The following is an 18546-nucleotide window of genomic DNA, read 5'->3' on the forward strand; positions in this document are numbered from 1 at the left end:
TACTGTTAATGAACTTATTAGCATTAGTCTTTCCTATTACTGATGAAGTCTCGAGACTAAATTGGTCATTTTTTCTTTTCCAAGTCTCTTGATGGTGACTTCAGGATAAATGCTAATCATTTCCAGACAAGCAGGGGAAAGACGGGCAGAATGAAAATGATCGCTGTAGCCAATTAAAATCACGAGTATATGTTGATATGTACATACACTCCCCATGGGCTGCTCAAACCCATTTCGTTAGATTTGCCCCAAACTATTGGTAGAACAAAATCATTCTCGAGACTAACTCATAGAGGTGGAGTAGGCAGGGAAAGAGAGAGAAAGAGAGAGGGAGGGAGAGAGAAGCACATACACACATCCATACACACATATATATATATATATACATATGATATATATGTGTATATTAACATATATACGTATATATCTGATGGTTTGATTAAATTCGACCGGTTCTTGGTGTTTCGTCTTTTTGTAAAAATGAGAAATTGAGAAAACTATGTGGCTTAGATTAGGTTTTATTGATACCTTTTTATGAATAATATATTTGTAGTTTAATTGACTCACTAAATTTGTAGTTTAATTGACTCGCTAAAATCGGAATATCTGCGGAGGAGATATTCCGATTTTAGCGCCAGAAAATTGCTTTAATATATAGAGGTAAGAGATATGTTATGGTGAAATGTTGTTAAATAATCAGACTGAAAGATTTGTTTGGAATTTTAGAAAAGCTATGAAAGTTAGGAGTGAATTTCGGTTAGATTACAATGGACTGAATAAAATTCGACGATAGCTACATCTATCTGGTAGTACCAAACATTCGAAAGTAATACATGTTGTTCACATTTCAATTATTTTTATTTCCTTTAGAAATTTATTTCATCTTTAATTATTGTGAAAGTTTTTTCCTAATGTTTTGCTTGATAACGAAGTCCTTTTGTTGTTTGTCATAGACGAATAGTTTGCGTATAAAGGTTTGATGGAAGATTTATATTTATTAATAAATGTCAATTTTAATCCCAATATTCTCTGATAATTGTTTTATAGACAATTTCAGAGAATATTGGGGTCAGGGTTCATTACTAGGTTGTTCCTCCTTCTTCAGTTGGTAGGAAATTTTGGTTTAGGAATCCGATGAGATTGTCTGGTAAAGGATTTGTTTGGAGCGCTCTTGTTGTAAGTTAAGAAAGGCAAAGGGGGAGAGAGAGAGGAACTAATTGACAATGGTCATATGAGAGTTATTCTCCCACCATATAGTACGAGATTGTTTACAATAGTAATTTATTGAGATGAAGGTTAGCAAGATGGGAAGATGATGAAAGAGCATGGAGAACAAATATTCAAACTTCGGTATGACCTTTGATCCCTCGATTTAAATTTTTATTTTTGTTTTCCGCTTTCTCATAAAGTTCACATACGTATAGTGTGACAGTTTCACGCTAGCTCTTTTTATAATCAAATAATGGGTATGTCAATGACATGTCACAATCACATAATGCTCGAGTGGAGTTACCACTATGCAGAGGAGGGAATGTGACTGGAAGGACTGAGGATGGAGGACAAGGAGAAGGAGGAAGAGATAGGAGACATCTGCTAGACTATGGCAAGGGAGAACGGGAGATAAAGGACGAAGAGGAGGACACCTGCCAGACTGTCCGAAGGGTGAAGCATCGGAATCTGAATCTTGGTCGGTTAGTTGAAGGTACCATCGCCCATTTTTGAAGGTAGGTTAATTGGCAGGTACATAGACAAGGAGAAGAGATGAAAGAAGAGCTACTTGGGAGCAGAGGGAGGGAGATGGTGAGAGGAGGGGTGAGAAACTTGAAGAGGGACAAAGAGTGTGGCGGAAGAATTACTCGAGGTTGCACGAAAAGATGACGACAGAATGAAGGTAGGAGAAGTGCTTTGTGGATGAGTAGGCTTTTCACATTTCTCAAGTAGCAAAATGGCCAGGCCTTGTCCCTTGCACTCCCATACAAGCACATGTATGAGCGTGTGCGCACGTGTCCGTCCGTGTATCTTATGCAGGACACAATACCATGCACTTACAAGTCCGGACAGCACTTTCGTAGTTACGCTGGAATCAGTTAACCTCTGTGAAGCATCTACATCCATATACATGTGCGTGTGTGTCTGCATGTATATTGCCTGCGTCGGTATGTGTGTATGTGCGATACAGACATTGTTCATCAAAGCAATAATAAGGTGCCATCTCCGCTGTTTGCTCGTTATTTCGCGCACGGACAACTACAGTGACACTGTCAATACTTTTCATCGTGGGGCACGGAAGCATCATCTGATATTGCCCCATTGTATGTGTATGTGTGTGTGTGTGTATGCATGTGTGTATGCGTGAGCAGAGTTGTGTATTTGGGTGGTATATCTGTTTCTCTCGACTTTCCTTTAGTCTTCAAGTTATTATCATTCGAAGAAGATTTGCTATGGTATTGTGCCTTTATTTTTTTATTAATTTAAGTCTAGGTCGAATATTGAAGTTTTTCAGGTGTATCACGAAATCTAGAGATTATGCTATTAAAGATTTTTCTTAAAAGTATTATATGTGTTTGTTTTGAAGAGTAATACATATTATTTTCGTCAATAAAAATTCAGGCGTCGAACGGAACATAAATTGAATTAGTTTATTGATAAGTCATAATGCTATTACTAAAAAAAATTTTACGTTAATTAAATTGTGTATTGTGCTTCATACTGACACCTATGTTAGCAAAATGTCACTATAAAATCAAAACGTCTCATTGTGCTACTGTTGAAATGATGAATGAAATGCAATTCGATAACTTCTGGGTTCGCTTTTCAAAAACGGTTGATTTAAACTGTCAAAACTTACGGCAATTTTTTTTTATTTTTAAAAATTTTGAATGAAATGATTTCTTTTTTAAAATAATCTTTTCTACTGTTTTCTTCATATCTAAATTATACATACGGTTGGCGCCACTACAACATCATTACACTGTTGTGAATTTCATCTGCCTTTGTTTATTTTATTTGATTCTTGATTCAATTAAATGTATATCTTCAGCCATTCTTCCAAGCTTATGTTGAACATTTTCAACCGGGTTACAAAAGCAAGGGAAGTTATTCGTATTGCTAGATTGTTTATGTCTGGACTTTGTTTCAGATCTTAGCATGGAATATATATATATATATATTTACTTGACTCAGTTTGTCTTTCATTCACTTGTTTCCATTTAAGTAATTTTTACTCACTAAAATTGTGAATAAAATTTTTTGTTACAGAAAACCGAGATTTTAGCTGGAAGATTTGAGGTTCTGAAAATAAAGTGTTTTAAAATTGGAACCTTATTTTGTCGTATTACCTCGTTATGTCATGTATTCTAGCGCTCGATGTGTCCCTTCATTTTGCAAACGACTCATACATTAATTTTCAGCCTTTCCTCTTTTGTACTCACCGAAGTTATATTGCGATAGATTGGCTTGAAGGCATTATTGCCTTATTATTCCGATTTCTATTAATTTTATCTCGGCGTTTCTATTACTTGGCTTACATACACTCTCACATACAGTAACTAACATTCGGAAATTCCAAAACTCTAACATAAGAATGGATGCGGATGGCTCGGCCCAGGATGAATCTGTTAGCGGTGGTCCGGGACAAGCTGCCATCAGCGGTAGTCGGGCTCAGAGTCCATCAGCATCAGCAAGTGGTTCGTCATCAACCTCAACGACACCAACAGATGTTCATATGCCTGTCGCTGAGAATTGGTGCCATACACAGGCATGATATTTACATTATAGAAAGGAATTTCCATTTTATTAGAAATAAACTAATGAATAGAACTATGCATTGCTCTTGGACATTTTGTTTGTAGAACATTGATACAAACTTTGTAACGAGTTTTCATCGAGTCAAATGGAAACGTAAAGCAAACAGATGCAGCCAGAAGATGGACCAACCATCTGTATTGCAATGACTTATACATAATTACTAGCATAAGGAATGAAAGTTTTTTTAAAAACAGAAAATGATTTAGCAACAAGTAAAAGCATCCTTAAAGACAAAATGTTTCTTTTATTATAAATTAATAAAGATGTGTTAGTCATTTCAGAAGTATAAAAAAATCTTTTATTGTCAGTTATGAATAATCTTGTTTTGAAAATGACTGAAAAAAATTCTTACTAGTTTTATGAAATAAAGCGAACGATTATCGAATACTTATTAAAATAATATGGTGAAATCTTAAAGACAGCTGAGTTATCATTCCATTTGTTTACATTGGATTGATTGCTGTGGTTTTGTTGCTAAGGATGGTTCACTATTTCTGTATCATTTTATAAAATCTAGGGAGAAATAAGCTGCATAACGAGAATCTTCTTCACAAATATAATTGTTTACAAAATTTTTCAACTTTCAGGTGAAAGTAATCAAATTTAATTATATGTGGACTATTAACAATTTTTCATTTTGTCGTGAAGAAATGGGCGAGGTGCTAAAAAGTTCAACGTTTAGTGCTGGTTCCAATGACAAGTTAAAATGGTGTTTAAGGATTAACCCAAAAGGTGTTTCACTTGTTTTAATTATTTATTTTTATTTAATGAGTTTATGCTGTCTCTGTTTATCTCTGATCAGTTCAAATCCAATAAAATATTGCATTTTCGATTCAAATTTTCCATAAATTTGAGTAGTGAATATTATAATAGACTTTCCCGTGCTGTAATAAATGTATAATAAAATAATCAAATATATAATAAATAGTAGATAAAAAATAAATAATGATAAATATTGCAATAATTTTTTAAACACTAAAGGTTTTTCACAAGGACTTCATACAAGTTGCTCATCATGTGTATTGGGCTTCTTTTAAATTTAATTCTCAATGTAAGTTCGGTTTAGTTTTAACTTATTTCTCAGTCGTTTATTTTCAGGACTTGATGAAGAATCAAAGGATTACTTATCACTCTACTTGTTACTTGTACAATGTGCTAAAAATGAAGTACGCGCTAAATTCAAGTTTTCAATACTGAATGCTAAACGGGAGGAAACTAAGGCCATGGGTTCGTTTTTCTCTTGTTTTGAATTTATGGTGGGTTTAGAAAAAGAGACACACCAACTGATCTATATTTGTAAGCAGCAATCGAAAGCTTGAGATAAAATTATCATATAAAATTTATTAATATTGTTGAAATTCAGAATCTCAACGTGCATATCGCTTTGTGCAGGGAAAGGATTGGGGATTCAAAAAATTTATTCGTCGAGATTTCCTTCTTGATGAAGCAAATGGTCTCCTTCCTGAAGACAGACTAAGTATTTTTTGCGAGGTGATAAATTTAAGCTAACTTTTTCCATAATTGGTAAATAACAGCTAAACTTTTCGCTTATTTCTGCATATATATTTATAGCTGTCATATATATATTTATCTGCATATATATTTATAGCTGAAATTTATAGCTGTCATATGCTTCAGAAAACCTAAAGTATTCATCCTTCATTCAGGATGAAGGATAATACTTTTGTAATTCATAGATAGCTTTTCCCAGGTATCAGTTGTAGCAGAAACAGTTAACGTAACAGGGCAGTCAAATCTTATGCAGTTCAAAGTACCATCTTGTCGGTTATCTGATGATATGGCTAATCTTTTCGAGAAGCACTGTTTCTCGGATTGTCTTCTGGTAACCGGTACAAAAGAGTTTCATGTAAGTTTTCATACTATGGATTATCCTTTTATCTTGAGATGTTTGAGAGTGTGTCGGTATTAAATTAAAGTAAATATGATAGAATATAGAAATAAATTGAATTAGATAGAGGATACTTTACACCTGCACCGCATTTTTCGATGAAATGTTGCAGGTACATAAAGCTGTATTAGCGACGAGGTCTCCTGTATTTGCTGCATGCTTTGAACATAAAATGAGTGAATCACAGTCGGATCGTGTTATTATCGATGATGTTGAACCGGATGTTATGAAGGAAATGTTGCGATTTATGTATACTGGTGCAGCGCCCAATCTTGATCGCATGGCTGATACGCTATTAGCGGCAGCCGATAAATATCAGTTAGATAGATTGAAAGTAAATTTTCTTCTTGATATATACATATAACTATTTCCATATTTGAAGTCATATTAAAGTTGAATAAATGCTATTTCATAAAGTTGTACTAGATAGTTTTGAAGATCTTATAACTTCTTTTTATCCTTTTATATCTTCAACTGTCGAAAATACTGCATAATTCTTTACTTTGATTTGAGGAGAACGGAAGTTATAGGTAAAAGAGGAATATTTTGTTCTATTGAAGTTTATTTTGTTGCACGGCGACGCTACCGATTACACTGTAAATTTATCTTATTGTAGGAGTAAAAATGTCAGTGATATGATAACTAGAAGGAATTAGATGGAATGATGAGGGAATAGTAGTTTCCTTAATATTTGAAATCCTTTCATAACTTTGATTTTCTAGGGATTTCAAATGAAAAATTACAATTGTGATACCTTTGCAGGTTATGTGTGAGCAAGCATTATGTTTAAATCTTACGAATGAAAATGCCTGTGAGACATTGATCCTTGCTGATTTGCATAGTGCTGAACAACTGAAACATCAAGCTATTGATTATATCGTAAGTTTGCTGTTATGAAAGTAGAATTTCAAGTAAAGATGAAATTTGTAGGGGAAGCAACGAATCATGGGAAAGAAGAAAAGTTATCATTACAGGTTTCTAATTCACTACATATACGTATGTAATGAAATTACTTTGATTCTCATGATTGGTATTTGGTTTTTAAAGATGTTCTGTTTACTTTATTAACATCATACTTATATATTTATTTATTTTACGTTTACAGTAATAGTTCGACACTTTATTATATCCTTAGCTTAATTCTTTTGGATATCTGTTACCATAATTGACGTCTTCACCTTAAATGCAAGTTATGGGGGGAATAATTCTTTAATGGGAAAGTGCCCAAATTTAGATAGATTAGTGTGTTCAGTAATTTTAAATTACAAATGAGGTAGTATGTGTTCTTGAGATTTTAGGGAACCCCTGTAGCTATTTATCATTTCTATTAACTTTGTGTATTTTAATGATTGTAATTGGTAATTCATAAACTTTCCATCCCATAATTAACGACTTGATGTAGAAAGGAACATTCAGAGGAGGAAAGGAAGAAAAGATCTATCCATTATTAATCAAGTAGTATAATGTGAATGATACAGTTTAAAAACTTTCAGAATGTACATGCAAATGAAATTATGGAATCAGATGGTTGGAGTTGTTTGGTACGTGATCATCCACCATTACTTGCTGAAGTATTTCGTGCATTGGCAACCCAGCAAACGCCACCTATTATTATGAGTCATCCACCACGGAAACGTCTAAAACATTTGTAGCTTTTCCCTTCGTTTCATTTCCCTTCCTTTTCTTTTTGTATATGGAGTTATGATGCGTTAATTTTTTTTTGACTGTTCAGCAATATGCAGAAATAAAAGGAAAAAACAATTTAAAAAATTTTTGAAAGAGAAAAAATGAAGTGTTAACAAAATACGATAAAAAGGAAGGAAGGACTATTGAATACTTCCTTTTTCTCAGTGTTTTTCCGGAATAAATTGGAAATAAGAAAAGAAGGACGATGCAGAAGTCACAGGATTAATAATGTAAGTAGGTACGATATGCTTCAAACATTCTGTGAAATTAACAAAGTAGCACTGGTAACAATAGCATAATAGCATGTCAGATTATTGAATTTGAGAAAAAAATTCTTAATTCTGGGATTTTGTTTTAACGAGTTCAGCTGTCTGAAATGAGGCTTATTATTTTTGGTTTATAAGAAGTTGTTTATTAGGTGGTAGAAATGAAGTTGGAATGAAGTGATACGTTTTTATTTAAATATACGACGGGAAATATTACGATTTATTACTTGTTCAGTGGCTGAAGGAGTTATTCCTGTCTAAAAGTTAAGAATTCTTATTGGAACTTATACCGAAAGAGTTTGATGGTTGGCTTAGTCTTAAGTTCCAAGCTAAAGTGGCTGTGATCACAAACATGTTAATAGACCGCTACGACAACGTTAATTTCCAGCAACAATATTAGTGGCACGTGTAAATTGCACATAAAGCTATTTAATTTTAATTTTATAAACATTTCTTGTGAACTATATAAATGAATTGTTTTAATTAATTTCAACTTCATTCCTTTACAGTCATTGACCTAAGTTGGTTGCTCTCATTTAACTTCTAGCATTAATTGAAAAATGCATCCAAACGTTACTTCCGATGCAGCCATCAATTTACCACCGGTTGATCCGGTTTTCTTAACATGGGAAGGTTTATCGGTAACTGCAAAAAAAACGAAACGATTATTACTGCATGATGTTACGGGGATTGCTCAACCAGGACAACTAATCGCTTTAATGGGTGCAAGGTATCAAATTTTGATTATAATAAGAAAACACTGAAAGAAATTCATGTCTTTTAATATCTGTCTTATCTGAGCTACTTGTTCTTTGATATGAGAATAAAATATTTAAAAAGTTAAATAGTAAAAGAACACTTGAAATTTAAGCTATAAAATTTTGAACAATTTGTTGTTCTAATACTTCTAATGCTAGTTTTAGTGGTTTAGTAATAATAGTTTTAGTGATAATTTCAGAAGTTATCCTAGTAAAAAGTAAAAGGCTAAATTTGTTGTAGTGGTGCTGGAAAGACAACATTATTGAATGCTTTATTGCATCGAAATGTAAAAGGTCTAAAAATTAGCGGTGTTGTAAAAGTAAATGGCGAAATAGTTGGTCGGAAAATTACTAAAGCTAGTTTACCTAGTCATCATTTTCTTTCCTTTTATTCTCCTATATGTAAGCATAAATTTAAAAATTTCTCATTTTTTTTTTTAATACCTACTTATTATGCTTTACGCCTAGTTATCACCATTAAACATCCACATGTATAAAAAAATATATATGTATTTATTCAAACATTAGTTATACTTAGTATGCCTTACATACCGTTGTTTACATTTTTATATATTTCTCTGAATTAAAAAGTAAACAGAAAATTTGTTCACCTGAAAACACACACACACACACGCGTATACATCTACAGAATAATTTCAAACAAAGAAATCAATTGCAATATAAAATAATTGAACTGATAACATTGTATGTTTTTATAATTTAAAAAAAAATTTTTAAAGGTTTCCGCTTATATTCAACAACAAAATTTATTCATCAATTCATTAACAGTTTACGAGCATCTCATTTTACAAGCAGCTCTTCGTTTGCCATCATCATTTACAAAACGTGAAAAGGAATTTCGTGTAAAACAAGTAATTTGCTTTCTTTTTTTACAGCAAATTATTTTTTTAAACAATAAATTTCTAAGCAAAAAAAATTTGATCGAATTTGTGCATATTTTATGCAGTTCATTAAAAATATTTTTGATTAATTATTACAAGTATAATTTGTTATTTGAACAATATGTTTCAATCCCTGCATATCAAAAATAATTTAAATGAAAAATGAAAAATAAATATAATAGTTTACCGATGAATGTTAAGCTTGATTTTTCAATTAATAACAGTTTTTTTTGTTAAATAAGGTGCTTGCAAATTTGGAGTTTACGTATTAGTATCTTTTTTTTAACCGAGCAAAATAATTGTGGGTTTAAAACTAGAACGCTACGTTAGTTCACGTGTCGATATATTTAATTTTTTTAATTAAGGTAATCGCAGATTTGGAATTGGAACGTTGCATTAATTCACGTATCGGCGTATCAGGTATAGAAAAAGGTATCACAAGCGGTGAAGCAAAACGTTTATCATTTGCTACGGAAATTTTAACAAATCCATCTTTGCTATTTGCTGATGAACCGACAACTGGAATTGATTCTTTTATGGCATATCATATTGTGAAAGTTTGTATAACAATGAAACATTCTTTTTACTTCTTTTTCTTTCGAATTATCTATTAAAATTCGGATAGTTAACGAGCAAAGGAAGAAATCTGCAACTTTCCTTATATTAATTAATCAAAGGTTCTTGAACGAATGGCATCCGAAAATGGAAAAACAATCATTTGTACAATTCATCAGCCAGCATCTGATATATTTGAAATGTTTGATCGAGTAGTTTTCCTTGCTAATGGAAAAATTGCCTTTCTTGGTCAAATTTTAAAATTTTATTAATTATTGATCAAATTTTCTGAAATGGTAGACATAACATGTTATTATTTCCTTTCTTAGCTGGAATTTAAAATTTCATTAATAATTTGAAATAATAAACATGGCTGATTATAGTAATGTAACAATTATCATGCTGCTTATTTTTATAGGTTCACCATCAGAAGCTTTACGATTTTATGCCGATATTGGGTATCCTATTCCAGCTCATACTAATCCAGCTGATTTTTTCATTCAAATATTGGCTATTGTTCCAGGAGATGAAGAAAAGTGTATAGAACGTACCAGTCAAATTGTTAATGCGGTATCAAATTTTTTAGCTGCGAAAATATCAAATTTTATTTTGTCAAATATCGCATAAATTTTATCAAATGTAGTAATCCTGAAGAAATGAAGTAAGATCCGATAAGCCTAATACTATTGCTAAAATTTGTTAAGAAATGAAAAAATAAAAATTTTTGTTTGCAGTTTAGGAAATCTAAATATGAAATAAAACTGCTTGAATATTTACAATTTGCCAATAAACATTTTCGAGCCCAACCTGTCGAGCATGGCAAAGCATCTATTTCAACCCTTGTTTATGCGTTATTTATAAGGTTAATTCAAAGTGTATTAATAAAATTTTTAATTTGATGATACTTTATTGAAAAATATCCTCTCTTAGAGGTTATCAGCTAAACTAAACGGTAAATTTTAAATTTATCTTAAAAATATCCTGTATACACTTTAATTGATTTTAAATTTCTCTTCACTAAAAATCGCCTGATATCTAAACAACAAATAATACTGTTAATGTTAACAGTTTCTTTTTTTTTTTTCAAAAATTTCTTCATATTATATTCATAATATATACATATTTGTATATTTGTAATATCGATATCCATTTTTCCATTTCTTTTTTTTTTTGTTGTTTTTCATCTTTTTTTATATTTGATAGATTTTCATACATCTGTTAAAATTTCCTAGTGAAACACCACGTGAAAAATTAGTAGTAAGTGAAATGAAAAGGAATGCAATGAAAAAATTTATGAAATGATAGGAAATTAAAATTCTTTTTTGACAGATCAATCAAGCAAAATTTAAGAAATCCAGCTTTATTATGGGCAAAACTTGTACAAAAAATTGTAATGGGCTTATTTTTGGGTACATTATATCTACAAACTGAGATGAATCAAGTTAGTTTATTTTGTTTTGGAAAAGAAACTTATTATTTTATTAATTAAAGAAATTAAATGACAAGTTTCTTTTCTGAAATTTTATTTCAATTTACAAAAAACTTCGAATTTTATTCAAAAAGTCTAAATTATAATTATTTTTTTATAGGACGGTATTATTAATATTAAAGGAGCATTATTCTATTATATCTCCGAGTTAACATATTCAACTATATTTGGTATTCAGACTTTCTTACCATCTGATTTTCCGTTACTGGTGCGGGAATATCATGATGGCATATATCCGGTTATATGCTATTACTTATCAATGGTTTCTAAATTGTTTTATATATATGTATACATGTATATAAATCATGTTTTTTCCTATTATCGTTTTCAAAATATGATCTACCATGTTTATATTTTCTATTATTTCCAAAATATGAGCAATCATGTTGATGTCTTCTACTGTTGGTTCAGAGATAAATATTATCATTTTGACACTTTTATAGTATAATTTTTAAGCCGAAAATGATAAATAATAGAATGTATTGGCTTTATCATTGCTTTCCTTACCGTTTTATTGCTTTTTATTCATTTTTCTCTCAAACCATATTATAAAATTAAACCCAAAGTGATAAAGATTAAGCATTCTTATAGTAAAGCTATAGGAAAGGTTCATTTCTCGGAACTATCATGAAAATTGTCCAAGATAATATTACATATTCTGGTTGACGAACAATTGAATTTAATCCCAGTGATCTGAGCATCCATTCAATTTTCATATTAAGCAGAAATATTTCGAATCCCTCTCTCTCTCTCTCTACTTAATTTCCTTTCGATGCATGTATATTAGAATATATGAATGGAATATTTGACAGATAATGTCATATTTACCAATTTTTACGATCGATGGTATATGCATGGTATGTATCAGTTACTACCTGATAGGTCTGCATCCAACATTTACAACATTTCTTATTACTTTGCTTATCTGTATATTAATTGAATGGTCTGCTATTAGTATTGGCATTATGCTAAGTTCGGTAAGTCATCATTGGATTGAAATTATATTTTATTTCGTATCTTCATGAATTATTTTACAAAATTATTTTCAAATATCCTTAATTAAATTAAATCAAAATTGCTGTCAGCGAAAATAAAAAACTGCATAGAAATCAAAGCGATATTATAAGAAATTCTGAACAATCCTTAATTACTAATATGTGTCAATCAATAAAATAGCTTATTCGTTGCACCAAATTATTTTGATAAATTATTAATTATTATTATTGTTATTATTACTATTATCCGTATTTTTATTACTGAAATTTGCAGATTTCTCCATCATATGCAATAGCCCTATCGATATCAGGCCCACTATTAACTGTTCTATCCATTACCGGCGGTCTTTATAGCAATGTAAGAACGATTCATGAAACAATGCGATGGGTTCAGTATTTCAGTTGGTGAATTTAAATTAGAATTGGTTAAATTGTTGTATAAATTCAACAGACATAAATCATTTCTTTCTTTTCTGTAATCTCGTATGTACTATTATTGAACTAATTTGATGTAATAGCAAAATATAATTACAATATCAGTCAGGAATTTTTCTGGAAAAATTAGTGGAGCAATTTTTTTATTTATGAAATCGAATTTAATTCAGTTGTCCCATTTTCAGGTTTCGTTTTGGCTATGAATCATTGATAATAAACGAATTTTTACATTATGACAATATTAGTTGCTTGTTATCTAATGGAAAGGTGAAATTTGCTCAAATTTCCGATAGAAAATGAAAAAAACTCGATTGAAAAATTAATCTTTGATGATTGATTGCGATTGATCCATTATCTAACAGATAGGGAATTGAATGAGATTGATCAAACATCACAATTGGAACTTGTTAGTGAGAGCATGCAAAACACCTGACCTTTGACATTTGAAGTTTCCCTTTATTATCTCTATTTTTTCTTTCTTTTTTTGGCTTTTTTGTCCATATTTTCCTTTTGCCAGCTATCGATTTCAATTGCTCGATGATTAAGCAAATAGCAAAAAGTTGTCATTTCCACTGCACTGAATCAAAATTTTATAAGATTTGTAAGTAAACTGATGCATTTTAGCATGCAGCAATTTGTGAAAATAACGGAAAATCGGTAATTAATAATTTGAATTTTGAAGCAAATAATATGCATATGAATATGGGTATTATGATATTTTACACTTTATGTGTTTTTATTATCGGTTATATTGGTCTTGTATTACGTGTACAGCTTGCTCGTTAGTGCTAGAAGAATTTTGAAATTTCGATGAAGAAAAAAAGGATAGGGAAAATAATATATGAAAGAAATTTTCATGTTAAATGTTCACTTAAATTTTTAATGATATTTCATGAGATATAATATATGGAAAAAATATTTCACATTCAACGTTCTTTCATATTTCTTCATCAAACTTCTTCGTTTCTAAACTTGATCAGATTTCTATCAAATTATTTGTATTTTTCAAAATATGTGATTTTAATAAAAATTCTCTTAAATAAAGATTTTAATAAAAGTTTTTAATTTGTAAATTTAGTATAATAAACAATTGATATTCCAAGTGTACTGCATTATATAATTATAATTAAAATTAACTGCGATGGTGCATGCAATTCAATATTGCTATAATGCATGACTGAGATGCAAATCATAGGTTCAGTATTTTATAATATATGTATACTGTAATAAAGGAAGGAATGATACTTTGAATATATCATAATAGAGAAGAAATGATGATACAATGAATGCTGCGAATATTAAAGTAAATAATATCGTAAATGATGAAATTATTCGAGACATGGAAATAATGCTGTAAATGGATTCTAATACTACTAATAGGGTAATAACTGCAGTAGAAAGTTATCCATTGTTTTAAACAAAATTCAAATTGAATGAAAAATTACGAATACTATTAAAATATTTATTATATTTGAAATTACTAGTTGCATTAAAATGTGAAGAGTGAATGAAATTTGTTTCAAACTTTCTTGTACAGTCAACCAAAGATAGTCAATTAAAAAATCAATAAAAAGCGAAAAAAAGAATTTCATTATCAAAATACTTCAGAATTTTTTTTTTTTTTTAATATTTGGGAAGTGGGAAATAAATATTTAATTATGTTGAATTTATCAAGTGCAAAAATTTCACTTCAATCTATTTGTGGTAGCGATAATGGAATGGGATCGATGGGTGGTCGAACATTTGTTACTTTTATTTCTTCTACATATTTGCGTGGCTCAATAATTTTTCGAAGCTGTTCCAACTCTTCATTTTCCGTACGTCCCCATTCCGGTGGCGGTCGTGCGGTACCGTGAACGATTGGTAGTGCTTTTTCAACTGGAGGCTATAATAGTAATGATTACATTTAGGAATCAATTTAGTTGTTAAAACAATTCGTTTCGACATTTAATGAAATTTCTCACAAATTTCAAATAAGCTTAATTTGAGCGTTTAGTTTAGACTAAAAAATGTGCACAAAATATGTGTTAAAGAATAATATTGTAGGTATATCACAGATACCACATTTAAATACAAATTTCACCTGGCAAATTGTTTAACTTTTTCATCCAAAAATTTGAATATCAAATGTCATTATATAATTAATCTTATTTAGCTTTTTTTTTTTTCGCTGTAAATGATTACTTTTTCAAATATTATTCGACGGTCACCATAGGATCGACGATCGAATTGCCGATCAAACTTGGATGCAACATTAATCTTCGGCTAAAAATATGGCAAATTTCACGGAAAATGTAAGACGACATAACACAAATTATACTTAGCATAAAAAGAAAGTTCAACCTATCGAAATAAATCAAAATAAAGATTTACAAATTTTTTTATATATTATTTTATTAACATATAAACTTTTATATCCGTTAACTGTACAAAATGCATTTATGTCTGTTAACTTAATCAATTTTAATCAAAAAAATTATACTATAGTGATGTGATTTGTTAGAAATTTAAAACGAAAATGTCAAAAAAGAAAGTTCGAGAACATATATTACACTGTAAAGATTGTCTAAATTAAGTTTTACATTAATAATTTTAAAAAAGGAAATGAAAAAAGAAAAGGAAAGAAAAATCACTTATGCAAAAATTTAAGAACTTACAGGATGTGGTGACGCTGCTGCTTCATTTGGATCAAGTCCTCGTTGCAGGGCACGATGGCGTGCCACTTGTTTTTCACGTTCATGTAATTCTTTCAACTACAATTTGGCATTGAATATATTCATTTATGTACATAGAAACTTATCCGGAATTCCGTAAATTAAAAATACAATACTTACATCATAAAGTTGTCGTTCATGTCGTTTTTCAAGATCATATTTGAGTGCTTCTAATTTGCAAATACGTGAGTGCAATTCATGAATTTTAATTTTCAAATCGTTTATCAATAAGTGAGAAACGTCCGGTTTTTGGTTTACCGTTGCCATATAAGCACGTTTAGCTTCTTCTTTTTCTTCTCTCGCTTTATCATTTTTCTAAAGTTGAATAAAAAGAAAATCATTTTTTCCAAATGAAAGTTGCATATAATTTTGAATAGAATTTTGCTTTAATTCCTTTTTGTTCTTTTTTTTTTTTCATTTTTGCAAATTCAAAAGATTTAATTTTAACAGGGAATTTTTTAATTTAAATACAAGTTATTAATGTGTCTAACTTACATTTCGCTCTGTTTTTTCCGGTTTCTGAATGACAAAATTAGGATTACAGTTATTACCGGATGAAACGATACCAGCCAATGAACCGGCAAGCATCGCCTGCTTTTTGCATCGTTCTTCTTCACGTTTTCGTTTTTGTGCTTCCATTCGTGCTTTACTCTCCTCCTAAAAAATTCTTAGCTTCTTTTTGAAATTTGAAATCAAAATTTTCTTTTCCACTTTTTAGCAATGAATATTAAAAAAAGAAAGAGTAAAACATAAACATTTGCTAGATAATTGTTGCACCGGGAAAATTGAAAAGAAAAGTTTGAAATTTTTAACTTAAACAAAAAATAATTGAAAATATTTTATTATTTATAAAATAGCAACGGCTGTGAACTTTCTAGTTAATACAATTCGAAATTAAAATATAATATGAAATATAATATTCGTTTCGTCTGCTTTCATTTAAGTAGCAAAAATATTCAAATATTTATAATCTTAGGGTAAAAAATCCTCAAATTTTCACCAATATGCAATGAAAGAATTAATATCAAATAATTTTTTTCTTCTAAAAATAAAACTTACTTCTTCTTGACGATGTTTCTCTTCAGCTAAGCGCATTTTCTCGGCTAATTCTTTTTCTTCTTGTTCACGCTCACGTCGACGTCTTTCTTGTTTTTCACGTAGACTTCTCAATTCTTGCTCTACTCGTTCACGTTCTTCTTTTCGACGTACTTCATATTGCAAACGGTATTCCTCTTCTTGTCGTTTCTTTGCAGCCTAAACTTTTAAATGATGAATAACGTAATACAAGTTGTATTACTGTATCAAAAAACGAAAGAAAGAAATAAATTTACTTACTAAAACTGCTTTTGTTGCTTCTGTCATTCCTTCGCATTCCTTATCAACTTTTATCCTTTAATATAATCATTTATGTTGACATTGACATGATGCTCTCATTAAAATTATTATTGCTATATCAAAAAAAAAAAAAAATGTCATAGTTTAAAAAATTATTTCTTTTCAATTCTATTCTTTATATACATGCATATGAACAATTTTGATATTTACAAGTACAGAACGATCTCTAAGAAGACATCTTTGAGATCTTTAAGAAGAAAGAGGTTAGAAAAAAACAAATTTATAAAATTTGAAAATTTTTTAAACTTTCCCGGCTGAAGAAATAAAATTTTTTTTGAAAATTATTGCAGTTTAGCTAAAATAATTCGGAAAAAAAAAAAAAAAAAGAAGCTAATTGCTTTCATTTCTTACTGTCAACATTTTATCAACAATTATATTAATTATTATAAATGTTTTCAACATTTATAAATAAAATTTGTTAATGGTTAAGAAAAATGTATGAGAAAGAGACGAGCTAATTTATAAGAAAATTTGAAAAATAGTATAAACCAACAACGAATGATAAACTCTGAATAAATTTGTAAAAAACTTAAAATTTAACCAATGTAACTTCTTACATTTCACTTTCAACTTTTTTGAAAGCTTCACTTTGTTCATTTTCACTTTCATCTTCTGCCTCTTCACTTTCGTTGTCATCTTCGTCCTCATCTTCAGTTTCTACTTCTACTTCTTCTTCTTCGCCATCACCGTTATCATCATCATCATCATCATCTTTATTACGTCTGAAAATTAGTAAATGTTGGATTTCAATTTAAATTTGCTTTTTCAAAACAAATTGGTTTAGCAATCACTCATTTTGAAGATAGAATGAAAGAGAAGGAAGAGGAACTGAAATGGTTCAAAACGAAAGATAAGAAAACGTATGGCCAATAACAGTTAATTTCCAATAAACTTACAAATCTATCGTCTTTTCAACAGTAGTCATTGAAGTTGATGAAGTTTTCTGAAATTTATCATTAACTACTTAAAGTTTTTACCATTGAAAGTTAATAATTTAAATAGTTTGAAATGCTACCAGCATATCTAAAGGAAAGATTCAAAATAAGAAGCAAATTCCACAAAATCTTCTTTACAAAATCTTTTATTAATCATTACCAATATGCAATGATTAATAAATACTTTTTTGTCACAACATTAAAGAGATAAAAAAACCACTGAGACTCTTATTTTAATCCTATTTTAATTATTTTGATTATTTCATGAAAAACTATCCAGATCAATAAATATAAGAACTAACAAATGAAATAAAAAAATAATGGAAACATTCCTTGAATTGTTCCAAAATTGAAAAAGCAAAGTCAGAATTCAAATTCTCCAAATAAAGTTGGTGCACAAATTATTAACCCTATTAAATTTTCAACTAACTTAAAATTAACGCAAAAGGGGATAAGAGAAAGAAAAACTGTTAATTAGTTAAATACTAAAATATTCTAAATAGAAATGTTGAAGGAAAGAGAAAGAAAGAAAAGAGTTGTAATAGTTTGAGAAGAAAAATGATAGCTATCAGATGTGAATATTTAAAAAAAATTAAACTAACTAAATTCGTCACAATTCTATTAGCTCTTTAGTCCCATATGCAAAAGCAAAGAATGCTAAGTGATGCTAAACTGTTCATTAGTTAGTTGGAAGAGATCA

General features: G+C 29.7%; 3 protein-coding genes across 3 annotated transcripts; 2 read left to right on the forward strand and 1 right to left on the reverse strand.

The window, feature by feature from the left end:
• Window positions 1-1479: 1479 nt before the first annotated feature.
• Bma-bath-43 (Uncharacterized protein) lies at window positions 1480-7368 on the forward strand (the record flags this gene model as incomplete). The annotated part of the gene is made up of 9 exons (XM_001900576.2): window positions 1480-1691; window positions 3583-3757; window positions 4395-4539; window positions 4906-5034; window positions 5171-5298; window positions 5519-5674; window positions 5829-6050; window positions 6479-6595; window positions 7210-7368. The coding sequence occupies 9 exons, from the start codon at window positions 1480-1482 to the stop codon at window positions 7366-7368; spliced, it is 1443 nt and encodes a 480-aa protein (XP_001900611.2).
• Window positions 7369-8228: 860 nt separating this feature from the next.
• On the forward strand, window positions 8229-13588 carry Bma-wht-8 (Uncharacterized protein; the record flags this gene model as incomplete). The annotated part of the gene is made up of 13 exons (XM_043077307.1): window positions 8229-8398; window positions 8668-8761; window positions 9167-9287; window positions 9704-9885; window positions 10006-10132; window positions 10302-10453; window positions 10618-10745; window positions 11213-11324; window positions 11473-11634; window positions 12185-12349; window positions 12642-12772; window positions 12988-13046; window positions 13434-13588. The coding sequence occupies 13 exons, from the start codon at window positions 8229-8231 to the stop codon at window positions 13586-13588; spliced, it is 1758 nt and encodes a 585-aa protein (XP_042933241.1).
• Window positions 13589-14492: 904 nt separating this feature from the next.
• On the reverse strand, window positions 14493-17836 carry Bm10785 (Troponin T, putative; the record flags this gene model as incomplete). Its single annotated transcript, XM_043077308.1, has 9 exons — window positions 14493-14687; window positions 14987-15067; window positions 15460-15555; window positions 15637-15831; window positions 16012-16173; window positions 16576-16770; window positions 16852-16906; window positions 17469-17633; window positions 17808-17836. The coding sequence occupies 9 exons, from the start codon at window positions 17834-17836 to the stop codon at window positions 14493-14495; spliced, it is 1173 nt and encodes a 390-aa protein (XP_042933242.1).
• Window positions 17837-18546: the final 710 nt, after the last annotated feature.

The sequence above is a fragment of the Brugia malayi genome (genome assembly GCF_000002995.4).
Source record: "Brugia malayi strain FR3 genome assembly, contig: Bm_v4_Chr1_scaffold_001, whole genome shotgun sequence".
Lineage (NCBI taxonomy): Eukaryota > Metazoa > Nematoda > Chromadorea > Rhabditida > Onchocercidae > Brugia > Brugia malayi.